This window comes from Ranitomeya imitator, chromosome 6 (assembly GCF_032444005.1).
Source record: "Ranitomeya imitator isolate aRanImi1 chromosome 6, aRanImi1.pri, whole genome shotgun sequence".
NCBI classification, from domain to species: domain Eukaryota; kingdom Metazoa; phylum Chordata; class Amphibia; order Anura; family Dendrobatidae; genus Ranitomeya; species Ranitomeya imitator.
Window position 1 is genome coordinate 165,083,025 of NC_091287.1, and position 26,765 is coordinate 165,109,789.

Consider the following 26,765-nt stretch of genomic DNA (forward strand, 5'->3'; position numbering starts at 1 on the left):
AGTGAACGGTGCGGAGCACCGTATATGGCACATCTATGGGGCACAGTGAACGGTGCAGGGCACCGTATATGGCACATCTATGGGGCACAATGAACGGTGCAGAGCACCGTATATGGTACATCTATGGGGAAATATGAACGGTGCAGAGCACTGTATGGCACAGCTATGGGGAAATAATGATCTATTTTTATTTTTGAAATTCACCGGTAAATGCTGCATTTCCACCCTAGGCTTATACTCGAGTCAATAAGTTTTCCCAGTTTTTTGTGGCAAAATTAGGGGGGTCGGCTTATACTCGGGTCGGCTTATACTCGAGTATATACGGTACTTAACAAAAAAGTGTGAAACAACTGAAATTATGTCTTATATTCTAGGTTCTTCAAAGTAGCCACCTTTTGCTTTGACGACTGCTTTGCAAACTCTTGGCATTCTCTTGATGAGCTTCAAGAGGTAGTCACTGGGAATGGTTTTCACTTCACAGGTGTGCCCTGTCAGGTTTAATAAGTGGGATTTCTTGCCTTATAAATGGGGACCATCAGTTGTGTTGTGCAGAAGTCTGGTGGATACACAGCTGATAGTCCTACTGAATAGACTGTTAGAATTTGTATTATGGCAAGAAAAAAGCAGCTAAGTAAAGGAAAACGAGAGGCCATCATTACTTTAAGAAATGAAGGTCAGTCAGTCCGAAAAATTGGGAAAACTTTGAAAGTGTCCCCAAGTGCAGTTGCAAAAACCATCAAGCGCTACAAAGAAACTGGCTCACATGAGGACCGCCCCAGGAAAGGAAGACCAAGAGTCACCTCTGCTTCTGAGGATAAGTTTATCCGAGTCACCAGCCTCAGAAATCGCAGGGTAACAGCAGCTCAGATTAGAGACCAGGTCAATGCCACACAGAGTTCTAGCAGCAGACACATCTCTACAACAACTGTTAAGAGGAGACTTTGTGCAGCAGGCCTTCATGGTAAAATAGCTGCTAGGAAACCACTGCCAATGACAGGCAACAAGCAGAAGAGACTTGTTTGGGCTAAAGAACACAAGGAACGGACATTAGACCACTGGAAATCTGTGCTTTGGTCTGATGAGTCCAAATTTGAGATCTTTGGTTCCAACCACCGTGTCTTTGTGCGACACAAAAAAGGGGAACGGATGGACTCTACATGCCTGGTTCACACCGTGAAGCATGGAGGAGGAGGTGTGATGGTGTGGGGATGCTTTGCTGGTGACACTGTTGGGGATTTATTCAAAATTGAAGGTATACTGAACCAGCATGGCTACCACAACATCTTGCAGCGGCATGCTATTCCATCCAGTTTGCGTTTAGTTGGACCATCATTTATTTTTCAACAGGACAATGACCCCAAACACATCTCCCGGCTGTGTAAGGGCTATTTGACCAAGAAGGAAAGTGATGGGGTGCTACGCCAGACCTGAACTTAATCGAGATGGTTTGGGGTGAGCTGGACTGCAGAGTGAAGGCAAAAGGGCCAACAAGTCCCAAGCATCTCTGGGAACTCATTCAAGATTGTTGGAAGACCATTCCCGGTGACTACCTCTTGAAGCTCATGAAGAGAATGCCAAGAGTTTGCAAAGCAGTCATCAAAGCAAAAGGTGGCTACTTTGAAGAACCTAGAATATAAGACATAATTTCAGTTGTTTCACACTTTTTTGTTAAGTATATAATTCCACATGTGTTAATTCATAGTTTTGATGCCTTCAGTGTAAATGTACAATTTTCATAGTCATGAAAATACAGGAAAATCTGTAAATGAGAAGGTGTGTCCAAACTTTTGGTCTGTACTGTATATATATATATATATATACATATATATATATATATATATATATACATATATATATATATAATAAGAAAATATTTTCTGCATATGACATGATTTGCTATATATTAGACTGAATTTTCTCCCACAAGGGACTGAAGTTATAAGTATGGCATTATGCAAATAAATATTATTATTCAAATTAGTATTATTAGAATGATCTCATTTTGTAAATTCATAAACAATTCTCCTTATGAAATAAACATATTTCCAAATATATAATAATATAATATTGTATGTATTCTCAAATCTGCTTTTTGGTAAAATAAAGAATACAGTTTAGATTCTCACTTTGCACTGTTCATTGCCAATATACCTATGGTTCACAAAATAACAATGCTTTTGAAACCAACAGATACAATGGAAACATAACCGCATAAGTGGTTTTTATGTGTTTAGCAGTTAAGCACTCAGCAAGTCGAAAAACACAAACAACTAAAAATAACAGTCATCCAAGCATGAGGAGGGTAGATTCCCTTTCTTGCTTCAGGTTTGCTAAGTGAAAAATGATCTTTTATGCAAAGCTATCATTACTGGTCTATATGCAGAGGGTTTGCTTACACTCTGCATTGTAATTATGGACAAAAGGTTCACTCCCCGCCTGTAGCTTTGAACTGAAGGATGCTGTTACTCATTGCTCTCCACTCCACTCATTTTACAAACAGATCCATCACGGAGAGATTTGCTTTGATTTTCTGATTTTGTTTAGATGCTAAGGTTGAAACTGAAGAGGGCAAAATGAGAGTTAAATAAACTTAAGTTAGCAAATGTAGTGAGCACAGAAGTTTCATTCAGCATATTGTCTGTGTCCTGGAAGCTGGCGTTATGTAGATTAAGGGCAAAAATAAGGCACAAAACAGTATTTGATTTTCTATAAGACATTGTTCAGGATTAAAAAATGGTTACGTGTAGAAAATTTGATGAATTAAAAAAAATAAAAATACTCACCAGATCAACCGTTCCCAGCAGAACCAGTGCGGACACTCAACTAGTCTCTGTAGTAGTGATGAACCATACATACTTTCCCATGATAGTATGGCAAATCAGTGGCCTGAGCAGTACTGAAGGCTGCTGCGATCGATACGCGTTCCTTGTTTTCCCTTGTCCGTGCATGACTTTGGAGCATTTGCCATTTTAAAGTTGGATTGAATAACGTCTGGATTTTAAAGAAGCTGGAACATTTCATCTTTTGGCATTATTTTTGGCGTCTCATCAGGATTGAGTTCCGTACACCTGTATTGGCTGTCGGTGAGCTGGCTGTTTGCTGCTTTGCTTTCTTTATGAACAACTAGAGTGGTGGTTCTGGAGCTGTGGGTGTTGGAACATGTTTATTTAAATATTATTATTACTTATTATTATAGCGCCATTTATTCTATGGCACTTTACATGTGAGGAAGGGTGTACATAATAAAAAACAAGTACAGTAATCTTAAACAATACAAGTCAGTGACTGGTACCGGAGGAGAGAGGACCCTGCACGCGAGGGCTCACAATCTACAAGGGATGGGTGAGGATACAGTAGGCGAGGGTAGAGCTGGTCGTGCAGCAGTTTGGTGGATCGGTAGTTAACTGCAGGTATTTTACATATATACTGTAGATATCTATGTAAAATCAGAAAAAAACAGGCAGCGCTCCAAAAAATAAAAGTAAAAAACCATGGCTTTACTGATCCATTAACAGCAACATTTCAACAGATTTCTCTGCCTCTCTCAAGCTTGAGAAACGTTGTTAATGGATCAGTAAAGCCACATTTTTTTACTTTTATTTCTTGGAGCACTGCTTGTTTCTGTTTTTTCTATTTTGGAGGTTTGGGCATTACCTTAACAGGTCTTATTGCACCCAGTTTCTTTTGGTAGTGCTGACAAATTTTCTTTAACCCCTTCATGACCTTGGGATTTTTGTTTTTTTCCATGTTCGTTTTTCGCTCCCCTCTTTCCCAGAGCCATAACTTTTTTATTTTTCCATCAATATGGCCATGTGAGGGCTTATTTTTTGTGAAACAAGTTGGAGAACATTATTGGTTTTAGCATGTTCTGTACTAGAAAATGGGAAAAAAATTCCAAGTGCGGTGAAATTGCAAAAAAAGTGCAATCCCACACTTGTTTTTTGTTTGGCTTTTTTGCTAGGTTCACTAAATGCTAAAACTGACCTGCCATTACAATTTTCCAGGTCATTACGAGTTCATAGACACCTAACATGACTAGGTTATTTTTTATGTAAGTGGTGAAAAAAAATTCCAAACTTTGCTAAAAAAAAAAAAAAAAAAGGTGCCATTTTTCAATACCTGTAGAGTCTCCATTTTTCATGATCTGGGGTCGGTTGAGGGCTTATTTTTTGCGTGCCGAGCTGGCATTTTTATTGATATCATTTCGGTGCAGGTACGTTCTTTTGATCGCCCGTTATTGCATTTTAATGCAATGTTGCAGCAACCAAAAAACGTAATTCTGGCGTTTCGAATTTTTTTCTCGCTACGCTGTTTAGCGATCAGGTTAATCCTTTTTTTCTGTTGATAGATCGGGCGATTCTGAACGCGGCGATACCAAATATGTGTAGGTTTGATTTTTCTTTTATTGATTTATTTTGAATGGGGCGAAAGGGGGGTGATTTAAACTTTTATATTTTTTTATTTTTTTCACATTTTTTTAAAACTTTTGCCATGTTTCAATAGCCTCCATGAGAGGCTAGAAGCTGGCACAACTCAGATCGCTGCTATGCAGCAGAAATGCAGGTGTGCTATGAGCGCCGACCACAGGGTGGCGCTCACAGCAGGCCAGGGTCAGCGATGCGCTCATTTCCGGCCGCCCAGCCGGAAGCGCCGGTTAAATGCCGCTGTCAGCGTTTGACAGCGGCATTTAACTAGTTAATAGTGGCGGGTGAATCGCGATTTCACCCGCCGCTATTGTGGGCACATGTCAGCTGTTCAAAACAGCTGACATGTCCCGGCTTTGATGCGGGCTCACCGCGGAGCCCTGCATCAAAACAGGGGATCTGACCTCGGACGTACTATCCCGTCCGAGGTCAGAAAGGGGTTATGGTAATTATTATAGATATCTATGCATATATAAATATATATATGTATATACTGTATATATATATATATATATATATATATATTTAATTATATGTATATATATATATATATATATATAATAGAAAAAACAGCACAGTTAAAAAATAGGGTGCAAACGCCTCACAGGCACATACCAGTCCGTTTACACATGAGGAAAATCAGAAAAAACTATACTACATTTCTAATTGGAGGTATTTGCTAATATTATTATTATTACACCTACTACATATTGGGATAATATCTTGGAGATGGGAAATATCCCTTTAACTGTCCCTCACTGATGTGGCTGCATCCACTATTTTTACCCATTGATACTGTTTGTATCTTAAACAAAGTATACAACTTTTACAAAGCAGTATTAGCTAGTGCCACTAGGTGGCTCTGTTGAAATATAAACTAGGAGGAGGTGGCTGCAAGAAGGGAGTCAGAATGTGACTAAAGACACATGCAATGCTAAGAGAACCTGCTCAGTTGTGTGAGTTGTGCAGCCCTGAATCTAGTAAATGTGAAGCATGTTAGTAGGATAATGGAAAAGCAAGATGCTGAGAGCACGAGTAAGCAAAAAAACAAAAACAAATAACAAATAATAATAATATTAATAATAATACAGAGCCTGAAAATTATGGGTATGTGCATTAAGACCTCATGAGTAGAGTTGAGCGAATTTGATTGGGTTCCCTCTTATTCGGCAAGCTATAGCGCTTAACAAATAAGCTGCATGGGAAAACATGGGTTTACTAGGGACCGTTCCTGTCAGACTAATCTGATCAGTTTCTATGAAGAGGTAAGTTCTGGACTGGACCAAGGGAACCCAGTGGACGTAGTGTATATGGACTTTTCAAAAGCTTTTGATATGGTGCCACACAAAAGGTTGATACATAAAATGAGAATAATCGGGATAGGGGAAAATATGTGCAAGTGGGTTGAGAGCTGGCTCAGGGATAGGAAACAAAGGGTGGTTATTAATGGAGCACACTTGGACTGGGTAGCGGTTAGCAGTGGGGTACCACAGGGGTCAGTATTGGGCCCTCTTCTTTTTAACATATTTATTAATGACCTTGTAGGGGGCATTCAGAGTAGAATTTCAATATTTGCAGATGACACTAAACTCTGCAGGGTAATCAATACAGAGGAGGACAATTTTATATTACAGGATGATTTATGTAAACTAGAAGCTTAGGCTGATAAATGGCAAATGAGCTTTAATGGGGATAAATGTAAGGTCATGCACTTGGGTAGAAGTAATAAGATGTATAACTATGTGCTTAATTCTAAAACTCTGGGCAAAGCCATCAATAAAAAAGATCTGGGTGTATGGGTGGATGACAAACTCATATTTAGTGGCCAGTGTCAGGCAGCTGCTACAAAGGCAAATAAAATAATGGGATGCATTAAAAGAGGCATAGATGCTCATGAGGAGAACATAATTTTACCTCTATACAAGTCACTAGTTCGACCACACTTAGAATACTGTGCACAGTTCTGGTCTCCGGTGTATAAGAAAGACATAGCTGAACTAGAGCGGGTGCAGAGAAGAGCGACCAAGGTTATTAGAGGACTGGGGGTCTGCAATACCAAGATAGGTTATTACACTTGGGGCTATTTAGTTTGGAAAAACGAAGGCTAAGAGTATGTGCACACGTTCAGGATGTTTTGCACTTTTTTCGCGATAAAAATGCATAAAAAACGCATAAATATGCATCCTATCATTTAAAATGCATTCCACAACTTTTGTGCACATGGTGTTTTTTTTTGCAGTAAAAAAAGCAGCATGTTCATTAATTTTGTGGATTTTTCGCGTTTTTCCCGCTATTTAATGCATTGGGAAAGCTCCGGAAAAACCGGGATAAAAACGCGAAAAAAACGAGTGAAAAAAAAGTTTTTGTCAGGAAATTTCTGCAAGAAATCCTGAACGTGTGCACATACCCTAAGTTGTGATCTTATTTTAATGTATAAATATATGAGGGGACAGTACAAAGACCTTTCTGATGATCTTTTTAATCATAGACCTGAAACAGGGACAAGGGGGCATCCTCTGCGGTTGGAGGAAAAAAGGTTTAAGCATAATAACAGACTCGGATTCTTTACTGTAAGAGCAGTGAGACTATGGAACTCTCTGTCGTATGATGTTGTAATGAGTGACTCATTACTAAAATTTAAGAGGGGACTGGATACATGTCTTGAAAAGTATAATGTTACAGGGTATATACACTACATTCCTTGATAGGGCGTTGATCCAGGGAACTAGTCTGATTGCCGTATGTGGAGTCAGGAAGGAATTTTTTTCCCCAATGTGGAGCTTACTCTTTGCCACATGGTTTTTTTTTGCCTTCTTCTGGATCAACATGTTAGGGCATGTTAGGTTAGGCTATGGGTTGAATTAGATGGACTTAAAGTCTTCCTTCAACCTTAATAACTATGTTACTATGAACCCGGATGTCTGGATTCCGCCGTCTGATCAGCTGTTCGGCTTCGCAGCTGCATGTGTCGTTGTTGTGTGATAGTCATGACCCATGCATGGAAAGCCTGTTTGTTGGGCTCTCCATGCATGTATTGTGACTGGACTGTGAAACAGCCTCGACACATGCAGCTGCGGCGCAGATCAGCTGAGCAGCCGGACCGATCCAGGAAGCCGAGTTCCCTCTGCAGCTTATTTGGTAAGCGCTATAGCTTGCTGAAAAAGAGGGAACCCGAACAAATTTGCTCAACTCTACTCATGAGGAGTTTGAGAAATGCACGCAAGTGACTTGATGCTTTGCAACATTCCAATATTTTGTACACCCTAGTGTTATCTGCCAAAGTCAAGCGTATTGTGCCACCCCATGTGATGTTCCACAGCTGCTATACTTCCTACAGAAAATCCACTACCCATGCTTTACCTTCCTGGCTTTAATACTAGCTTTGGTACTTTATTTAACATCTGGTTACATATTTGCTGATTTTGGTTGCCACCGGAGAGTATATGTGGATGCATGTGCCCATGAAGACTTTTAGACTAAGTGCAAACGTTGCAGTATTGCGTCAATTCCGCAACTCCTGCCACGGGTATATCACATGCGGAATTGGCATGTGTTTTCCCTCTAAACACTAGCATTTTGCAAGCGTAATTAGCTTGCAGAATGCTAGCGTTTTCCAAGCGATCTGTAGCATCGCTTGGAAAACTGATTGACAGGTTGGTCACATTTGTCAAACATAGTGTTTGACAAGTGTGACCAACTTTTTACTATTGATGCTGCCTATGCAGCATCAATAGTAAAAGATTTAATGTTAAAAATAATAAAAAAAATATTAAAAAATGGTTATTCTCACCTTCTGACGGCCCCCTATCTCCTCAGCGGTGCACGTGACCGTGACGTCATCCCAGGTCCTTCGCACACAGCATCCCTGGGATCGGAAGGCACCGCTGAGAGGCGGGGGACTCATGGGGCCATCAGAAAGTGAGTATATCACTATTTTTTATTTTAATTCTTTTTTTTAACAGTGATATGGTGCCCAGTCTGTGGAGGAGAGTCTCCTCTCCTCCACCCTGGCTACCATCCGCACATGATCCGCTTACTTCTTTTAATAGAATGCTTAATGTGAGCTCTTTTTTTGCGGTTTTATCACGTTTTTATAGTGAAAAAACATGAAAAAAACGTGAAAAATCCGGAACGTGTGCACACAGCCTTAACCTTCACTAGATATTTTTTAAATGAACAACAGCTTTCACTGTAATTACGGATGGGAAAATATCAACAACAGCTGAAATATAACAAACTTGCCAGAGGGAGTCACTGTTTCGAATATCAGATCCTGTTCATTTATGATATAATGCTGTAATCTGGGAAACTGTAGTAATGTGTGCAGTACATGGGAGCTCTCTCTAGGAATCGCTCAAGCAAACATACTCATTCAGCAATTCTACATTACCAGCAATTACCGTATATACTCGAGTATAAGCCGACCCGAGTATAAGCCGACCCCCCTAATTTTGCCACAAAAAACTGGGAAAACTTATTGACTCGAGTATAAGCCTAGGGTGGAAATGCAGCATTTACCGGTGAATTTCAAAAATAAAAATAGATCATTATTTCCCCATAGCTGTGCCATATAGTGCTCTGCACCGTTCATATTTCCCCATAGGTGTGAACCATATAGTGCTCTGCACCGTTCATTGTGCCCCATAGATGTGCCATATACGGTGCTCTGCACCGTTCACTGTGCCCCATAGCTGTGCCATATACGGTGCTCTGCACCGTTCACTGTGCCCCATACATAGCTGTGCTGTGCCATATACGGTGCTCTGCACCGTTCACTGTGCCCCATACATAGCTGTGCTGTGCCATATACGGTGCTCTGCACCGTTCACTGTGCCCCATAGCTGTGCTGTGCCATATACGGTGCTCTGCACCGTTCACTGTGCCCCATAGCTGTGCTGTGCCATATACGGTGCTCTGCACCGTTCACTGTGCCCCATACATAGCTGTGCTGTGCCATATACGGTGCTCTGCACCGTTCACTGTGCCCCATAGCTGTGCTGTGCCATATACGGTGCTCTGCACCGTTCACTGTGCCCCATACATAGCTGTGCTGTGCCATATACGGTGCTCTGCACCGTTCACTGTGCCCCATAGCTGTGCTGTGCCATATACGGTGCTCTGCACCGTTCACTGTGCCCCATAGCTGTGCTGTGCCATATACGGTGCTCTGCACCGTTCACTGTGCCCCATAGCTGTGCTGTGCCATATACGGTGCTCTGCACCGTTCACTGTGCCCCATAGCTGTGCTGTGCCATATACGGTGCTCTGCACCGTTCACTGTGCCCCATACATAGCTGTGCTGTGCCATATACGGTGCTCTGCACCGTTCACTGTGCCCCATACATAGCTGTGCTGTGCCATATACGGTGCTCTGCACCGTTCACTGTGCCCCATAGCTGTGCTGTGCCATATACGGTGCTCTGCACCGTTCACTGTGCCCCATAGCTGTGCTGTGCCATATACGGTGCTCTGCACCGTTCACTGTGCCCCATAGCTGTGCTGTGCCATATACGGTGCTCTGCACCGTTCACTGTGCCCCATAGCTGTGCTGTGCCATATACGGTGCTCTGCACCGTTCACTGTGCCCCATAGCTGTGCTGTGCCATATACGGTGCTCTGCACCGTTCACTGTGCCCCATAGCTGTGCTGTGCCATATACGGTGCTCTGCACCGTTCACTGTGCCCCATAGATGTTCCACATAAATTTGTGCCGCCGCTGCCGCAATAAAGAAAAAAAAACACATACTCACCTCCCTTGATTGCAGCTCCCGGCGTCTCGTTCCGGCGCCTCCATCTTCCCGGCGTCTCTGCTCTGACTGATCAGGCAGAGGGCGCCGCGCACACTGTATGCGTCATTGCGCCCTCTGCCTGAACAGTCAGAGAGCAGAGACGCCGGGAAGATGGAGGCGCCGGCCGGGAAGATGGATCGGCGCCCGGCGGCTGGAACGAGGACAGGTGAATATGCTATACTTACCTAGTCCTGGCGATCCTCGCGCTGTCCCCTCCTGTCTTCGGTGCCGCAGCTTCTTTCTCTATCAGCGGTCACCGGCACCGCTGATTAGAGAAATGAATAAGCGGCTCCGCCCCTATGGGAGGTGGAGCCGCTTATTCATTTCTGTAATGAGCGGTCCCACGTGACCGCTGAAGAGAGGAAGAAACTGCAGCGCCGAAGCCCGTGGGACGGCAGGGACAGCGCGAGGATCGCTGGGACTAGGTAAGTATACCTCAGCGCCCTCACCCGCCGACCCCACCGCTACCGTGACTCGAGTATAAGCCGAGGGGGGCACTTTCAGCCCAAAAATTTGGGCTGAAAATCTCGGCTTATACTCGAGTATATACGGTACTTCCTATTAACATCCGGCATGACTATTTCATGACACATCATGAATCATTAGCTCAATATTACCAATGTCAGATTCTTATTAGTGGCAATTCCTAGTTTTTTTTGTTTAATATTGTATTGTAAAATTAAGAGACCACCACATCAAAACCCTGTCATGAGCAGCCCAGTCTCCAGACCTGAACCCCATTGAAAAACTCTGAAATGTAATCAAGAGGAAGATGGATAGTCACAAGCCATCAATCAAAGAAGAACTGCTTAAATTTTTGTGCCAGAAACAGTGTGAAAGACTGGCAGAAAGCATGCCAAGACGCATGAAAGCTGTGATTAAAAATCATGGTTATTCCACAAAATATTGATTTTTGATCTCTTCCTGAGTTAAAACATTAGTATTGTTGTTGATAAATGATTATGAACTTGTTTTCTTTGCATTATTTGAGGTCTGAAAGCACTGTTGTTGTTTTTTTTAATTATGACCATTTCTCATTTTCAGAAAAAAAATACAAAATTTATTGCTTGGGAATTTGGAGACATGTTGTCAGAAGTTTATAGAATAAATGAATAGCGAGGCAGAGAAGTCAGACGTTTTGCGGTCAATACCAAAAAAGCATGTAGATAGCCAAGGGAAAAGACAGAGGAGTAAGTCAGGTCATGGTTCAGGGTTAATATACCAGGAGGCAGCGGATCAAATCAAAGACAATGACAAAGGGATAGTCAGAACATGGTCCAAGGTTCAAGCAGCAGAAGATCAGAACTCACCAGGAAGTACAAACTACATCTGGCATGGATCAGGGGCAGACAGTTCAGTTAAATAGCTTGGGCAAGCTCCAGAACACAGAACCCCTGGAGAAAGTCCCACAACCCAGAGTCACAGATTGGACAGCTGAGCTATCAATCACAAGATTGGGCAGCCAAGCTGTCAATTAAAACACTGACAAATCAGCATGACTTAGTTTCCATAGGACTGCATAGCAATTACTCACTGAGAAGAGGAATCATGACAGTGTCAACCACGAAAATATAGCTGTGTTTCTTCATTTTACACCTGAAATACCTTTTCTAACTTGACCAAATGGCCATGGTAGTATTGTAAGGGACACAAGGAGCTGTCAGTAAATATTACTTGTAATGTCTTTGTAAGTGTCCATGTTGTGCATTTCCCTGCTATGCATAATTACTGTTATAGTTGTAGGGAAAGCGTAGTACCCTAGTTTGGCCACTAGATGGGGGTGCAGAGTTATTCAGCTTGTAAATAGTTAAGTGGGAGGAGCTAATGGCAGTTAATCTGGGGAAACATCTGGAAATTTGAATCAGTTGGGCGGGAGCGCCCTGTGAGGGCAGTCAGCTCTGCAGCAGCCCAAGATCCAGTCAGGCAGCATCTGGGCCAGGAAGGCTATGAGAGAAAGAAGGAAGGCATTGAAAGGGTCACTGACAGCGCAGTCTAAGTGGAACTGCGGCTGTAGGTGCTAGAAAAAAACTAAGCAGTACGGACAGGTCACTCAGAATGTGGCAGCTTGCTAAGTGGATGATGTACTCGGGACCAGGGCGAAATGGTTCAGAGGAATCCCTACTAAAGTAAGATTGGGCACAGAGGATGCTGGAGGACCGGTAAGCACGGTCCGTTCCGGAAGCAGGCTTAGTAAAGATGAAGGTAAGACAGAGAAAGAGGAGAAGATATGTAATGCAAAGCCTGATGTAAATGCTGACTATGAAAGAGAGGAGACAGGAACAGAGAAGAAACTGTATATTGTAAAGCCTGCTGTTAATGCTGAAAAGAACCGTTATGTGCCTGTTTCAAGTAAAGTTCATTGTTCAAGTGTTCAACGGGACTGTGACTCTGATTATTCTGCTTCGGCTGAGGAAAACGTACAGATTTTTATAGGAAGCCCCAAGGGAAATGGAGCTGCAGGTATGCTGACTGAGAGTCGTGGAGTGTATGTGAGGGGAGGTCAGGGTGTGCAAAAGACTGTTACCTCAGCCAGGACTACCACTATGCTCTACCCTTACACTATCTACATTATGGGAGATAAATGACTGTCTCTTATCTCAGGGAATACAAAGGATTAGACCAGTTGAAATTTTTCTTTAAGGTACCTTCACACATAACGATATTGTTAACGATATCGTTGCTTTTTGTGACGTAGCAACGATATCGTTAATGAAATCGTTCTGTGTGACAGCGACCAACGATCAGGCCCCTGCTGGGAGATCATTGGTCGCTGAATAAAGTCCAGAACTTTATTTCGTCGCTGGACTCCTGCTGACATCGCTGGATCGGCGTGTGTGACACTGATTCAGCGATGTCTTCACTGGTAACCAGGGTAAACATCGGGTAACTAAGCGCAGGGCCGCGCTTAGTAACCCGATGTTTACCCTGGTTACCATCCTAAAAGTAAAAAAAAACAAACACTAGATACTTACCTACAGCCATCTGTCCTCCAGCGCTGTGCTCTGCACTCCTCCTGCACTGGCTGTGAGCGTCGGTCAGCCGGAAAGCAGAGCGGTGACGTCACCGCTCTGCTTTCCGGCCGCTGTGCTCACAGCCAGTACAGGAGGAGTGCAGAGCACAGCGCTGGAGGACAGATGGCTGTAGGTAAGTATCTAGTGTTTGTTTTTTTTTACTTTTAGGATGGTAACCAGGGTAAACATCGGGTTACTAAGCGCGGCCCTGCGCTTAGTTACCCGATGTTTACCCTGGTTACCGGCATCGTTGGTCGCTGGAGAGCGGTCTGTGTGACAGCTCTCCAGCAACCAAACAGCGATGCTGCAGCGATCCGGATCGTTGTCGGTATCGCTGCAGCGTCGCTTAATGTGAAGGGGCCCTTACAAACATGGGGGCAGCCACGTTATCCTCAAAGATAGACACATATCTGTAGCCAGCTTAACACAGATGTACAACATTGCAAGCAAAAAAAGAATCATGCCGCAGACTTTCATGGTGAGTTGGTAGTGATTAACAAGATGCCATTAGCCTGAATTCATTACTTAGCGTGCAGAGTTCGGTTTCCATACTGCATTTTAAACTACAGGCTCCTTTATAGTCATGGGTTCTCTAACTCTCTAACAAGTCATTATTATTATTAAAATGTATACAGGTGATTCTCCCAAAATTAGAATATCATCAAAAAGTTCATTTATTTCAGTTCTTCAGTACAAAAAGTTAAACTCATGTATTATGTAGAGTCATTACAGAGTGATCTATTTCAAGTGTTTATTTCTGTTAATGTTGATGAATATGGGTTACAGCCAATGAAAACCCAAAAGTCATTATCTCCGTAAGGAAGAATAATTAACAAAAAACACCTGCATAGGCTTCTTTTGGTATGTAAAAGTTAACAATTATTTTTTGTCATTTCTGGTCAGCCAAGTTCTATCAATAAACAGGGTTCACAGCAATTATGACCTTTGTCTATAGTTGTAAACTTTAATTTGGGGATTATTGTGATGGGATAGGCGTGTATACCCGATTTACCTTTATGGACACAAATGTGGAGGGATGTTGGTTCGAGAGGGCCCTATAATTCCCATTGGTGCCATTGGTTTCTGGCAGTGACATATGCAGGCGACTGTCCAGTATGCCAGGGTAGGAGTTAATACCAATACCCCAAGTAACACAATACCCCATGGATGTTAAAAAATATTTAATTCTGAAACTCAGTTAGTTTAAACAAAAAATGGTGTAAGAAAGTGGTGATTCAGTCTTTATTAAGCAAAGTAATATTTATGATAGATAGGGGGAGCTCCAAGAATGTGCAGAAGCGCACCGTAAAATCATTAGCTCGTCACATTAAAGATGGCACTGAAGTGTCTTATTTAGAATGGTACGCATGCGCCCTTGGAAGGCCCCCTGCACCAGAGGTATAATAAGCAGAGATACTTCAATACCTATGATGCGCCAAGACATGCACAATAGGTCCTAATTTAACTGGTATACCTTAATCAATATGGCACTGATCCGTCTCAAACGTTTAAGCGTGCATGCGCAATGTGTAGATGATGGGATTGGATGATCGTCAATGACGAGATGATGACGCATGCTTACATGCGCAGTTCATTTCATGGAATTTCTAATGTCTCCCATGAGTGAATCTATAATCTGTTTTGGGTAAGTTAGATTTTCTGCACTGATAATATAATTATGAGTAATTAAGATGGATAAAGTTGTGTTATATATGTACACACAGCTCTTTAAAGCACTAGCACTTTCTGAAGATGTATGGTAGGTAGTACTATCGCATTATGGATGGAACTACGGTATGTACTATTGTGTAATTTTTTGCAATATGTATGGAGATTGCTATTAATTGGGAATTGTGAATTGTAACTATATAGACTCACCAGCACCAATAACATTAATTCACTGCTTGAGAAAGGCTCAGTGTGAGCCGAAACGTGGCCACGCCATGTTGGTCTGAATAAACCTACCTGTTATGAACAGGTGATTCAGAACCACAATGGACCTAGTGGTTAATAGCGCACAAAGTGACCTGATAGTTACTAACATAGGACGAGCTCTGAGACGTGGGAACTCTGCTGACAGCAATCCCTAATCCTATTTTACCACACTAGAGGTAGCCGTGGATTGCGCCTAACGCTCCCTATGCAACTCGGCACAGCCTGAGAAACTAGCTAGCCCTGAAGATAGAAAAATAAGCCTACCTTGCCTCAGAGAAATTCCCCAAAGGAAAAGGCAGCCCCCCACATAAAATGACTGTGAGTTAGGATGAAAATACGAACACAGAGATGAAAATAAATTTAGCAAAGTGAGGCCCGACTTACTGAATAGACCGAGGATAGGAAAGATAGCTTTGCGGTCAACACAAAAACCTACAAACAACCACGCAGAGGGGCAAAAAGACCCTCCGCACCGACTAACGGTACGGAGATGCTCCCTCTGCGTCCCAGAGCTTCCAGCAAGCAAGAAAAACCAATATAGCAAGCTGGACAGAAAATATAGCAAACAAAAGTAACACAAGCAGAACTTAGCTTATGCAGGGCAGACATGCCACAAGAACGATCCAGGAGAGAGCCAGACCAATACTGGAACATTGACTGGAGGCCAGGAACAAAGAACTAGGTGGAGTTAAATAGAGCAGCACCTAACGACTTAACCTCGTCACCTGAGGAAGGAAACTCAGAAGCCGCAGCCCCACTCACATCCACCAGAGGAAGCTCATGGACAGAACCAGCCGAAGTACCCCTCATGACCACAGGAGGGAGCTTGACCACAGAATTCACAACACCCACCTATTCACCTTAAACTGCTGCCTTCCTTTTTTCTTGTTGTAGATAGATGGATAGATAGATAAACAGATGGATAGATAGATAGATAGATAGATAGATAGATAGATAGATAGATAGATAGATATGGGATAGATAGATAGATAGATAGATAGATAGATAGATAGATAGATAGATAGATATGGGAAGGAAGGAAGGAAGGAAGGAAGGAAGGAAGGAAGGAAGGAAGGAAGGAAGGAAGGAATACATGGATTGATAGATAGATAGATAGATAGATAGATAGATAGATAGATAGATAGATAGATAGATAGATAGATAGATAGATAGATAGAGAAGAGATGGATAGATAGATAGTTGATTAGATAGATAGATCAACAGATAAAGCCAATTAAATGAATCAACTTTATGTATTTGTATCATTTCTTTGGTGTATACTGTATCTTTAATATTAAAATAAACTACAATCAATATTGCAACAGCTATAATAATAATAATAATAATGATAATAATAATAATAATAATAAGATAATGAAAATAGTTTTACCTAAAGCAATAAATATCAGTACATTTTGAAAGGTAGTGACTTTATCCTCAAGGTTTTCCTGTAACACTTCATACAGTTTCTTTTGACTGCAGTACAGGTGACTGTATACACAAGCATTTTTACAATAAGCACCCAACACACAGAAATCAGTGTCTGCCTGCCAAGTATTGTTATGTCATCTTCCACTTGTAACCCAATCTCCGCTGAAATATATTACAACTTGTACTATTTTAGAGCCTGGCATAGTGAGACATAATTGGAAGGCAATAAAGTGAAAGTACTCACTTAAGCACTAAAGCCCCCGTCACACACAGCGAGATCGCTAGCGAGATCGCTGCTGAGTCACAAGTTTTGTGACGCAACAGCGATCTCAGTAACGATCTCGCTATGTGTGACACGTAGCAGCGACCAGGCCCCTGCTGTGAGATCGCTGGTCGTGTCGGAATGGCCTGGACCGTTTTTTGATCGTTGAGGTCCCGCTGGGTAGCACACATCGCTGTGTTTGACACCTTACCAAGGACCTCGCTGACAGGACGTCCCATTGAATCATCATGAAATAGCATCGTTGTACAGGTCGCTACAGGTCGCTACAGGTCGCCGCATCGCTGCTGCGGTCGTTGGTGAGATCTCACTGTTTGACATCTCACCAGCAACCACATAGCGACGCTTGAGCGATCCCTGACAGGTCGTATCGTTGTCGGAATCGCTCAAGCGTCGCTATGTGTGACGGGGCCTTAAGTTTCAACCTTAAGGGAAAGGAAGGCAAGCTTTCATCTGAAAGTAACTACGTGCTCTAATAATATGCTTGGGAGATAAAAGAAGAGAAGCCTTGTTACATTCATATGTCTCTTTCTGGAATAGCAAAGCCACATTTAGATAACACACTGTTCTAAAGAAACTATAGCCGTAGCGTCTTGTTCCAGGACATATGTGCTGAATACCCAGACATTTCCTACTGGGATCAGATATTTTATTTATATTTATACTGAAATTTAAAATGAAAATAAACGCATTTAAAGAAAAAAAATTCCACATTAGCCATCCTTCACATTCCCTGATTAATGCATGCAAGCCTATGGTATTAATTTCAAAACCCAAAATGAATATACTGCTGGGGAGTCAAAACACTAACAAACAAACCAAAAGAATACATCTTTATTAGATATAAATTAAAAACAACAAAGACCTAAACTAATGTCATGTGCCAGCAATCATCCCTGAGGAAGTGGGATCATCCTCAGACGTCAACTAAAGATGGATGCGCTGGGGCTGGAATGCACGTTGGGCTCCACTTCTTCATATTGCGACCACGGGGTTGATACAGAACCTATGGTCCGTGCATCCTATTTGATGTAGTAGGCTTTAATGGTTTTGATGCGTCAGTTATCATTACTTAACACCATGTCCCCAGATTTTATCCTCTCTGGATAATAATTCTTTGGATTACTGGTTAGGGCATGCAATAGCACTGTTTTGGGCCAGTCTACGTTAAGCGGTGGTGCCATATTGCCCACAAAAAGGCCTATTAGGCCTTTCGCTTCCTGTCCCCAAAGTATGCTGCGTGTACATATCATTATTTATGATCTTCGGCAATTTTAATGAGTATGTAATAAAGATTTATTCTTTTTGTGGGGTCTTGTCAACACCCAAATGGGTTAAGCTGCTTTCACACATCAGTTTTTTATTGTGAGGCACAATCCTGCAAATTTTGAAAAAAATGGATCCGGCAAAAGTTGCAGCTGGATCGTTTTTTTTTTTTTTTTTATCATAGACTTGTATTAGTGATGGATTGCGACGGATGGCCTCACGTTTCATCCGTTTATTGCCGGATCCGTCAAAAATTTGTTTTCCGGTGGCCGGAGAAAACGGACAAAGTAACGTTTTTTGTGTCCGTCGAAAAACGGACAGCGACAGATCCGGCACCATCTGGCTTTTGCTAGAATGGAAGCCTATGGCGTCAGATCCGTCATATGATGGAATGCAGCTACGGATTCCGTTCTTTAAACTGAGCATGCTCCGATTTTTGCATTCTCTCTCTCTTTCCGGATCAGCTAGTCGGATTTCCTCCCCAGATCAGCTAATCAGATCCGGCAAAAAATCAGATCTGTCGCATCAGTTTTTCACAGTTTCTGACGGATCAATTTTTTTCCAAAATTTGCCGGATTTGAGCCTGATGGCAAAAAACTGATGTGTGAAAGCAGCCTTAGGGTAGCCCCCTAATAACATACATCCATAATGTACATTCTCACAAGCAGATTAATATCCTTAATATTGATCATCAATATTCAGTTGGGTTCATTTCTTGGTGTTGTTCACCCGGTAAAGCTCTGTACTCTTAGTAGTGTTCTTACCTGGCATTTCAAAGCACTAGTTTTATTAAACTTAGGTGCATAAGACTAAGGCTAGGTTCTCATTTCGTTTTAGTGTGAGCGCTAACGGACAGCGTTGCACGGCGAAATTAATGCCGTGCAACGCGTCCATTAGCGCTCCCATTGCCAGCAATGTTAAAGCACATTGCTAGCGCGTGCCATTTTCGGCTTGCAGCGTCCGTGGCGCGCTCGAGGTACGTTCCCCGCTCTCGCAGATCGGGGATCTGCGCTAGCGGGGACGTTTAACGCGACCCCTAAAAAGACATTGCGCTAGCGCAATCCGCTAGTGCTTAGCGCTAAATGGATTGCCCTAACGCAATGAGAACCTAGCCTAAGGTGTAATATCAGGGAATAATGAAGGGATGTGGTGGTGCTCAACATCTTAAAGTTGGACCCCCCATTACTGATGTAATATTAATGGCCTATAAATTACTCATTGTTAATACACATTTTATATATCTAAGCAAGAACCCCAATTAGAGGTCAAACTGCTGATGTAAAGATAAAGCAAAACCATGTGGGGATAAAAGACCTTTACGTACAACAGACCACTTTGGAACATAGTTACTGAAAAGTATCATACTCGGGTCATATACAAGACATCTACCCAGAATCAGCTACATTTTTGCATTATTTGCTAGAAGTTCATGATTACTTATGTGGAATATCCTAGTTCTCCTAAATTACGCACCACATTTACATCCATTGGGTTATGCCACAAATGTTTTACATTCTACACAATACGATAAACATATTGGTAGATACCAATATTGGAAGATACGCAAAGCCCTGGTCCAATGGCCTGATCAGTAGTTTGTGGGTCGCTGGCCAGAGCTTTACAACCCGCCTCCCATTCGCCGGCATCCCTGGTGCCCAGTGTTCCTATTACAGCTCATTTGACATCATGCCAAGCCTGCTAGTCACTGGAAGTGCCGGGGACGATGGCTCCTAGAAGCATGACCACAAGTTCTCAAAGTGGCCACTAAACCAAGCGGATCTTTTTGCTCAATTCTACATAGTAGGGCAGCTAAAAGTCTATGAAATATAACTAGTCTATTGCTACAATATAATCAGTGGTGTGAAATGAGCATATTATACAATAGGACTTTATGGAGGGAGAGGGAATATGTCTACCAACCATTACCCAACAAGCCCTGGCAAGTAATGGCCACATACAACGGGCCAAAAATGAAGGTCAGTTTATAGAATCCTAGCCGCTATCTAAATCTAAAGTCCATAATTCAATAAATTCATTGCCAAGTTTAACAAAAGTGTTTATTCAGAAACAAAAGGTAGATAAATGCGATTGATACACATTGTGTGAAGTGGAAATTGTTTCTGTGCCTAAACTCAAGGTGAATATTTGTGAAAATAAACTTTGTCCTGTAAACCAGGTGCAGAGATTTGATGTATTTGGTAGCAGGTATTTACTGTTCATGATCCTTGTACCTGCTTTTCAGCTTACCCTTGGAACAAGTGCTGTGGCATGGTAGTATATGTATGTCTGGTAAGCCTTCTTTTTGGAGAACGAGTTCCCCAGCCTCTGCTTGCTCTGCAAGTGTCTCTTTTTGAACTGATAGGTAAATTTGCATTAATAATCGTTTTATCCCCCAGAAAAGCATCTTTGGTACATGACTCTAAATTAAAACCCAATTTGTATAATAAATGTCTATGTTACGATGATTTTTGTAGTAATGTGTATCGAAAACTATTCAACCCCATGGACATAAAAAATAAATCTCTCATAAAATAAAAATGAAATATCACTTTCACCATTTATTTATCAAAACGAATGCAAAAAAACAGTCAGAATAGAAACTCTGCACATAACATTCGATCAGACTTTTTTTTTTTCAAAGGGCTTCTGAAAAGTGGGAGCTGGAAAATAATTCTGGTTCCTATAAGCAACTTTTCAACTTTTTCCCAGTTTGATAAATCTCCCCCAATGGGCCTACGACTAGTGAAACTAAAACTCAAGCAACTGCCAATAGCAACTAATCACATGAAAGATCAGAGCTGTTCTCCAAACTGCTGCAGTTTTTTATTAGACTACCTTTCGTCTATGTATTTCTCAGCATTTACTTCAATGACTGGAATAAGTCATCCCCAGGTGCCAGAAGTAAGAATCAGACATAGTCTGATTTTTTTTCTAAATCCGCAGGCAATGTTTTCTAATGGGCAAAATAAATATTTGTAATCGGAATGACTTTGTTTAAAATTGACCATGATAAATCCAAGTGCCCAAAGATGGGTCATACAGTTACTGATCCAGTAAAATTCTTCTGTTGGCGTACCACAGAAATGAAAGAATCAGTCAATCCTTTCTTTCCATTGTTTGGACAATGCATATGTCAGAAATGATAAAGACAAGCACTACTGTGAATGCCGCTTACTGTTGCTTTCTTTTGCAGTAAGCCTTTTATTAAACAACAAAAAGCCTTGTAATTTCTGTGCAGCGGGATTACAAATCAAATATTTTCTGCTAACGTTGTGTGCATTAGATTTTCGCAAATCCCATTCACCCCAGCAATAATCAAGTAATGCCGTAATTTAGAATGAGAAAATGCGCTGTAAATGGCAAATGCGAAAATAACCTCATGTTCCAAAGTCTATGGAGATTTTAAATTAGATAAATTAATATTAATTAATTTTAATAACAGTTTGATGCATATTTTAACCCAAGCAAAGAGAATTTCGAAAAAAAAGGAAAGAAAAAGATATTGTAGGAATAAAGGCCGCAATAACACAATATTCAGGTGCATGCCTTGTTGAAATTTTTGTGTCTACTCCTGAATTTGCAAATGCACCAAAATCTTCCCAGTATAAATATAGTATAATTTATACCCAGCTAAATTGCTACACAAATATGAATCAGTGTAATTACATGTGATTGCCATCTGTAATTTTTGCAATTCTACAATATTAATCTACATACTCAGCATAACCAACAGAGATTAATACAATGGCACATGATTTCCCCAAATACTTAAGACAATGCAAAACAGTAGAAAACAATATATAATGCTGCTATCTAAAGAAAGATCAGTCCAATGATAAAATCACATGCAAAGGCGATTTTAGCACAGGTTCATAAAATGAAAATTTGGGCTGTAACCATAATAGAAAGCTCCTGTATATTCACAGGCTAATAAAATAAGCAAGAATACAAGTACAGTAGAAATTCAGCTGGGAATGTAAAATGTTAGAACCACAAAATGAATAATTTTAGATGTTAAGAGAACCATCAAATAAACATATATAATAAAATGTCATAAAATAAGTCAGAGAGGTCAATACATATTCATGATTTATGAATATATGTGCAAATGTGTAAGATGCTGGTGGTCAGGAATGTGCTGTCAGTCTCTTGGGGCTTGTACTTAGATCATTAGCAATGGAATTGATTAGTGATGTCTACAAGACAAGTACACAGCTAACATAAGCATAAAGACCCCCAAAACAGCTTAGAGCTAAACTGTGTTATCAGACCCTTATTTACACCACTCTCCAGATAGCCATCTCCAATCCTTATGGTTAAATGGTTAAATCTGTCTAGTCCTATCATCACTGCACTCAGCACATACACAGCAGATTTACATTAAGCCTGGAGAAACAGATCAAATATCAGCAAAGGTAACTTGATTTCTCTCACTTAAGTAGTGGGTAAGTTTTGGTAATAAGTTATATCATTCAATGTTATAAAGACAAAGAACAAATGAAATCTGCAGTTTTTATGGGACAATGGTAGGATCGCACAATTAGAATAAATATTTGTAAATATATGTAAAAATGTTGTAACTGTTATTTGTATACATTTATTGCTATTATTGTATTAATAGTAGATAGTATGATGATTTACTACATGCTCTACACAGCACAGCCAGTGAGTTACATAGAGGTTTAGGATTACAGGGGGGCATTACTGTGACCAACCAGTATGATAAACCCTGCACTTACCAGGCACACGCAGGAGATGCAGGGGTTGTCAGTGATGAATGGAATTTGCAGGGCTTCTCCTTCATTTTCACATTTTGCCACAGAGCCTTGGAAAATAACCCAAAATAATGTATTATTCTCTCTGTAAACCTCCATGACATGCAGCAGAGGTGTATGATCCCACATGGAGGGGAAGTTAACCCCTAGCATTGTTATGATCTGACACCAGGTATCTATAGGAGAAACCTGGAGATACAGAGATTATTGTCTTGTATCCATGAAGCTGCTCCTATCCTAAGACTGGACCCTGATAGAAGCCACCTCTGCACCCTGACATGTTACTCCATGATTTATTATTATTATTATTATTACACGTGCTAGTCCCTGATTTATGGTCTCTTCTCTGGGTGAGGTGCTGCAGTTGTCTTCTCCAGCAGGATAACATGCATGCCTGTAATAACTAAGACACACTGACTGATCTACACCAACTTTCAATTACATGAAAAAAAAAAACACATCCTGTAAACTCCAGTTATTACATGTTGCTCCTTGTTCATATATCTTTATATGTAGCTAAAAGACAGGGAATTGTGGCCAGAGCTGATCTACTGACATGAGACATCTCATCTATCTTTATCAAGGATGTATGCACCATAACAAGCCCAAGCCCTAAGATCAGCATCCAGTATCTACAGCTGGCATCACCTTCTCTAAAGTCAGCCCCTACTAGTCTGCAGGAAGGGTCAGCAGGGACAGGGGTCCTCACCTGCCTCCACACGAGGAATTGTATGCTGCACTCATTCTTTAGAAAATATCCCCTCCCTAATCTAAAGAAAGGAAGGCAGCAACTGTATAGGCCATGGAGACATACTGTCCTGCCAGGAGTGTTAAAGGCACCTGTCCTATTGCCACTGTACAGTGAAGGGAATATAAGATGCCCTTACCTGTCAAGAATGAAGAACAGGCTGGCAAGTGCACGGAATTTGGTGTGTAACAGGAGCATTCATATATATATATATATATATATATATATATATATATATATATATATATATATATATATACACACACACACACACACACATTTTAGGTACTTCCTTACCTGTCAAAAACGAAGATCCCACTGACATGTGCAAAAACGTTGTAAATATAAATATCCATCCAGTGAGTGTAGTAATCCCGGGGGAGCTGGCACACATTGGCAGAGGCACACTGCTGGCCAAGCAGAAGTTCATTGTCCCAACAAATCCAGTCTGCAGACGGGAGTCAGACGTATTGGGGGCTCCTGACCGATGTGCTTCCAGGAGGGTCGCTGCTGCTGGTATGTATAAGGTCAAGGGCTAATCATAGGAAGGCTGCTTCTGCAGGAGTGTGTGAGGTCAGGGGCTGATCACAGGGGGGTCCCACTGCTGGTGCTCCAGCTAGATGGGGAGGACATGCCCTGATCACAGCTGGGTGCCTTTCTTGCTTTCTCTGGAGTGTAAACTATAAGGAGGACACGGAGAGATGTGACTAAGGTCCCTTTTCTTCCACTGGTTCTGGAACATATGAGAACAGGGGCTGATGTTAGTAAAGTCCTTGTGGTGCTGCTCCTGGCCTCAGGTGGGTCTTTACGCTGATGCTGCCGAAGTCGGTGAGGATAAGGGTTAATCTCGGGAGAGTTCCTCTGCTGGTGCTACTGCAGGATTGAGGAAGGATATTCTGGTAGGAGTGCTCTTGACCTCAGGAAGGTCCCACTGCTGATGCTGCTGCTGGAGTTTAAGGTCGGACCTCAGGGGGTCCATCTGCTGGTGCTGCTACTGGATAAGGATGAGGGCAGATCTTCAATGGACTCAGTGCTGGTACTAAGTGTATAAAGAGGGGGCTGATATTAGGAGGGTCTCCCACTGCTGAAGTGTTGGAAGTCAGGGACCCTCTGCTGGTGCTGCTGGAGAGGATAAGGACAAGGCTGATCTCAGGATGGTCCTACTGCTGGAGAGGATAGGAACAAGGCTGATCTCAGGATGGTCCCACTGCTGGAGAGGATAGGAACAAGGCTGATCTCAGGATGGTCCCACTGCTGGAGAGGATAGGAACAAGGCTGATCTCAGGATGGTCCTACTGCTGGAGAGGATAGGAACAAGGCTGATCTCAGGATGGTCCCACTGCTGGAGAGGATAGGAACAAGGCTGATCTCAGGATGGTCCCACTGCTGGAGAGGATAGGAACAAGGCTGATCTCAGGATGGTCCCACTGCTGGAGAGGATAGGAACAAGGCTGATCTCAGGATGGTCCCACTGCTGGAGAGGATAGGAACAAGGCTGATCTCAGGATGGTCCCACTGCTGGTGCTGCTGCTGGAGCGTATAAGGACAGGGCTGATCTCAGGATGGACCCACTGCTGGAGAGGATAGGAACAAGGCTGATCTCAGGATGGTCCCACTGCTGGAGAGGATAGGAACAAGGCTGATCTCAGGATGGTCCCACTGCTGGTGCTGCTGCTGGAGAGGATAAGGACAGGGCTGATCTCAGGATGGTCCCACTGCTGGAGAGGATAAGGACAGGGCTGATCTCAGGATGGTCCCACTGCTGGAGAGGATAAGGACAAGGCTGGTCTCAGGATGGTCCCACTGCTGGAGAGGATAAGGACGGGGTGATCTCAGGATGGACCCACTGCTGGTGCTGCTGCTGGAGAGGATAAGGACAAGGCTGATCTCAGGATGGTCCCACTGCTGGAGAGGATAAGGACAGGGCTGATCTCAGGATGGTCCCACTGCTGGAGAGGATAAGGACAGGGCTGATCTCAGGATGGACCCACTGCTGGAGAGGATAAGGACAAGGCTGGTCTCAGGATGGTCCCACTGCTGGAGAGGATAAGGACGGGGTGATCTCAGGATGGACCCACTGCTGGTGCTGCTGCTGGAGAGGATAAGGACAAGGCTGATCTCAGGAGAGTGCCTCTGCTGGTGCTGCTGCTGGAGTGTTGGAGGACAGGACTGATGTCAGGAGGATCCGGTGTTGCTGCTATTGGAGTATATGAGGACAGAGCTGATCACAGGAAGGTCCCTCTGCTGGAGTATATGAGGACAGGGTGATCACAGGAGGGTCCCTCTGCTGCTGTTGGATGCACTGCTGTTGCTGCTACTATTACTCTTTTGCTTGGCTTCCGTTTCCTTTATTTTCTTCCCCTGCACCCCTCCTCCTGTTTTTTCACTACACAAGCGTGCCGAAATCCTGACTCCCGATCAGTGTGATACACGAGGTAGCTGCTGGCCGGTGGGGCCATGTGTGTGGGTCTGTACTGATCCCTGATCCCATCATCATCAGATAAGGCGCTGACACTGGATCCTCCGCTGATCACTGCTATTCATTGCCTGCCGCCAATATGTAGAGCTCAGATCAATACATCACATTTGCTGAATGATGAAGACCCGAGGCGGCACCAGACCTGTCCACAGATGGCTGCCTACTAGTGTAGTGCCTACATGTAGCCTGACATGCCCCAGGTCTACCTACTCTCTCATGATCTCCCCAGAGCTCCCAGTCCCCAGATCTGCTATCTATCTATCTATCTATCTATCTATCTATCTATCTATCTATCTATCTATCTATATCTATATCTATCTATCTAGATATAGATAGATAGATATATAGATAGATAGATATACATACACACATATCTATCTATTTATCTATCTGTATATATACATATCACTGTGGCAGAGCAGACACAGCCCTCACCCCCTGGCAGAGGCTGGGTGCTAGCTGTCCCTCATTACCAGTCCCTATCTCTGTCCCTAGCCCCCGGGGTGTCCTGTTTTCTGGAGGTAATGAGACCACTTCCCTCCATCCATTTGCACTGATTGCAGGGCAGATAGAGGCTGGTGGAGAGCAGGCGCTGCCCCTGTATAACGAGCCAGGTTGCAGCGTTAT

The 26,765-nt window shown here is 42.5% G+C and overlaps 1 protein-coding gene across 1 annotated transcript in view; it reads right to left on the reverse strand.

The window, feature by feature from the left end:
- The window catches only part of BMPER (BMP binding endothelial regulator), a 398,089-nt gene extending 371,716 nt beyond the window's left edge, over positions 1 to 26,373 (reverse strand). The window contains exons 1-2 of the mRNA XM_069730267.1: positions 23,957 to 26,373; positions 22,876 to 22,961 (exon numbers count right to left, since the gene is read on the reverse strand). Of these exons, the coding sequence (XP_069586368.1) occupies positions 22,876 to 22,961; positions 23,957 to 24,089 (219 nt within the window). The 5' untranslated portion in view covers positions 24,090 to 26,373. The remainder of the gene's footprint in view (positions 1 to 22,875; positions 22,962 to 23,956) is intronic.
- Positions 26,374 to 26,765: the final 392 nt, after the last annotated feature.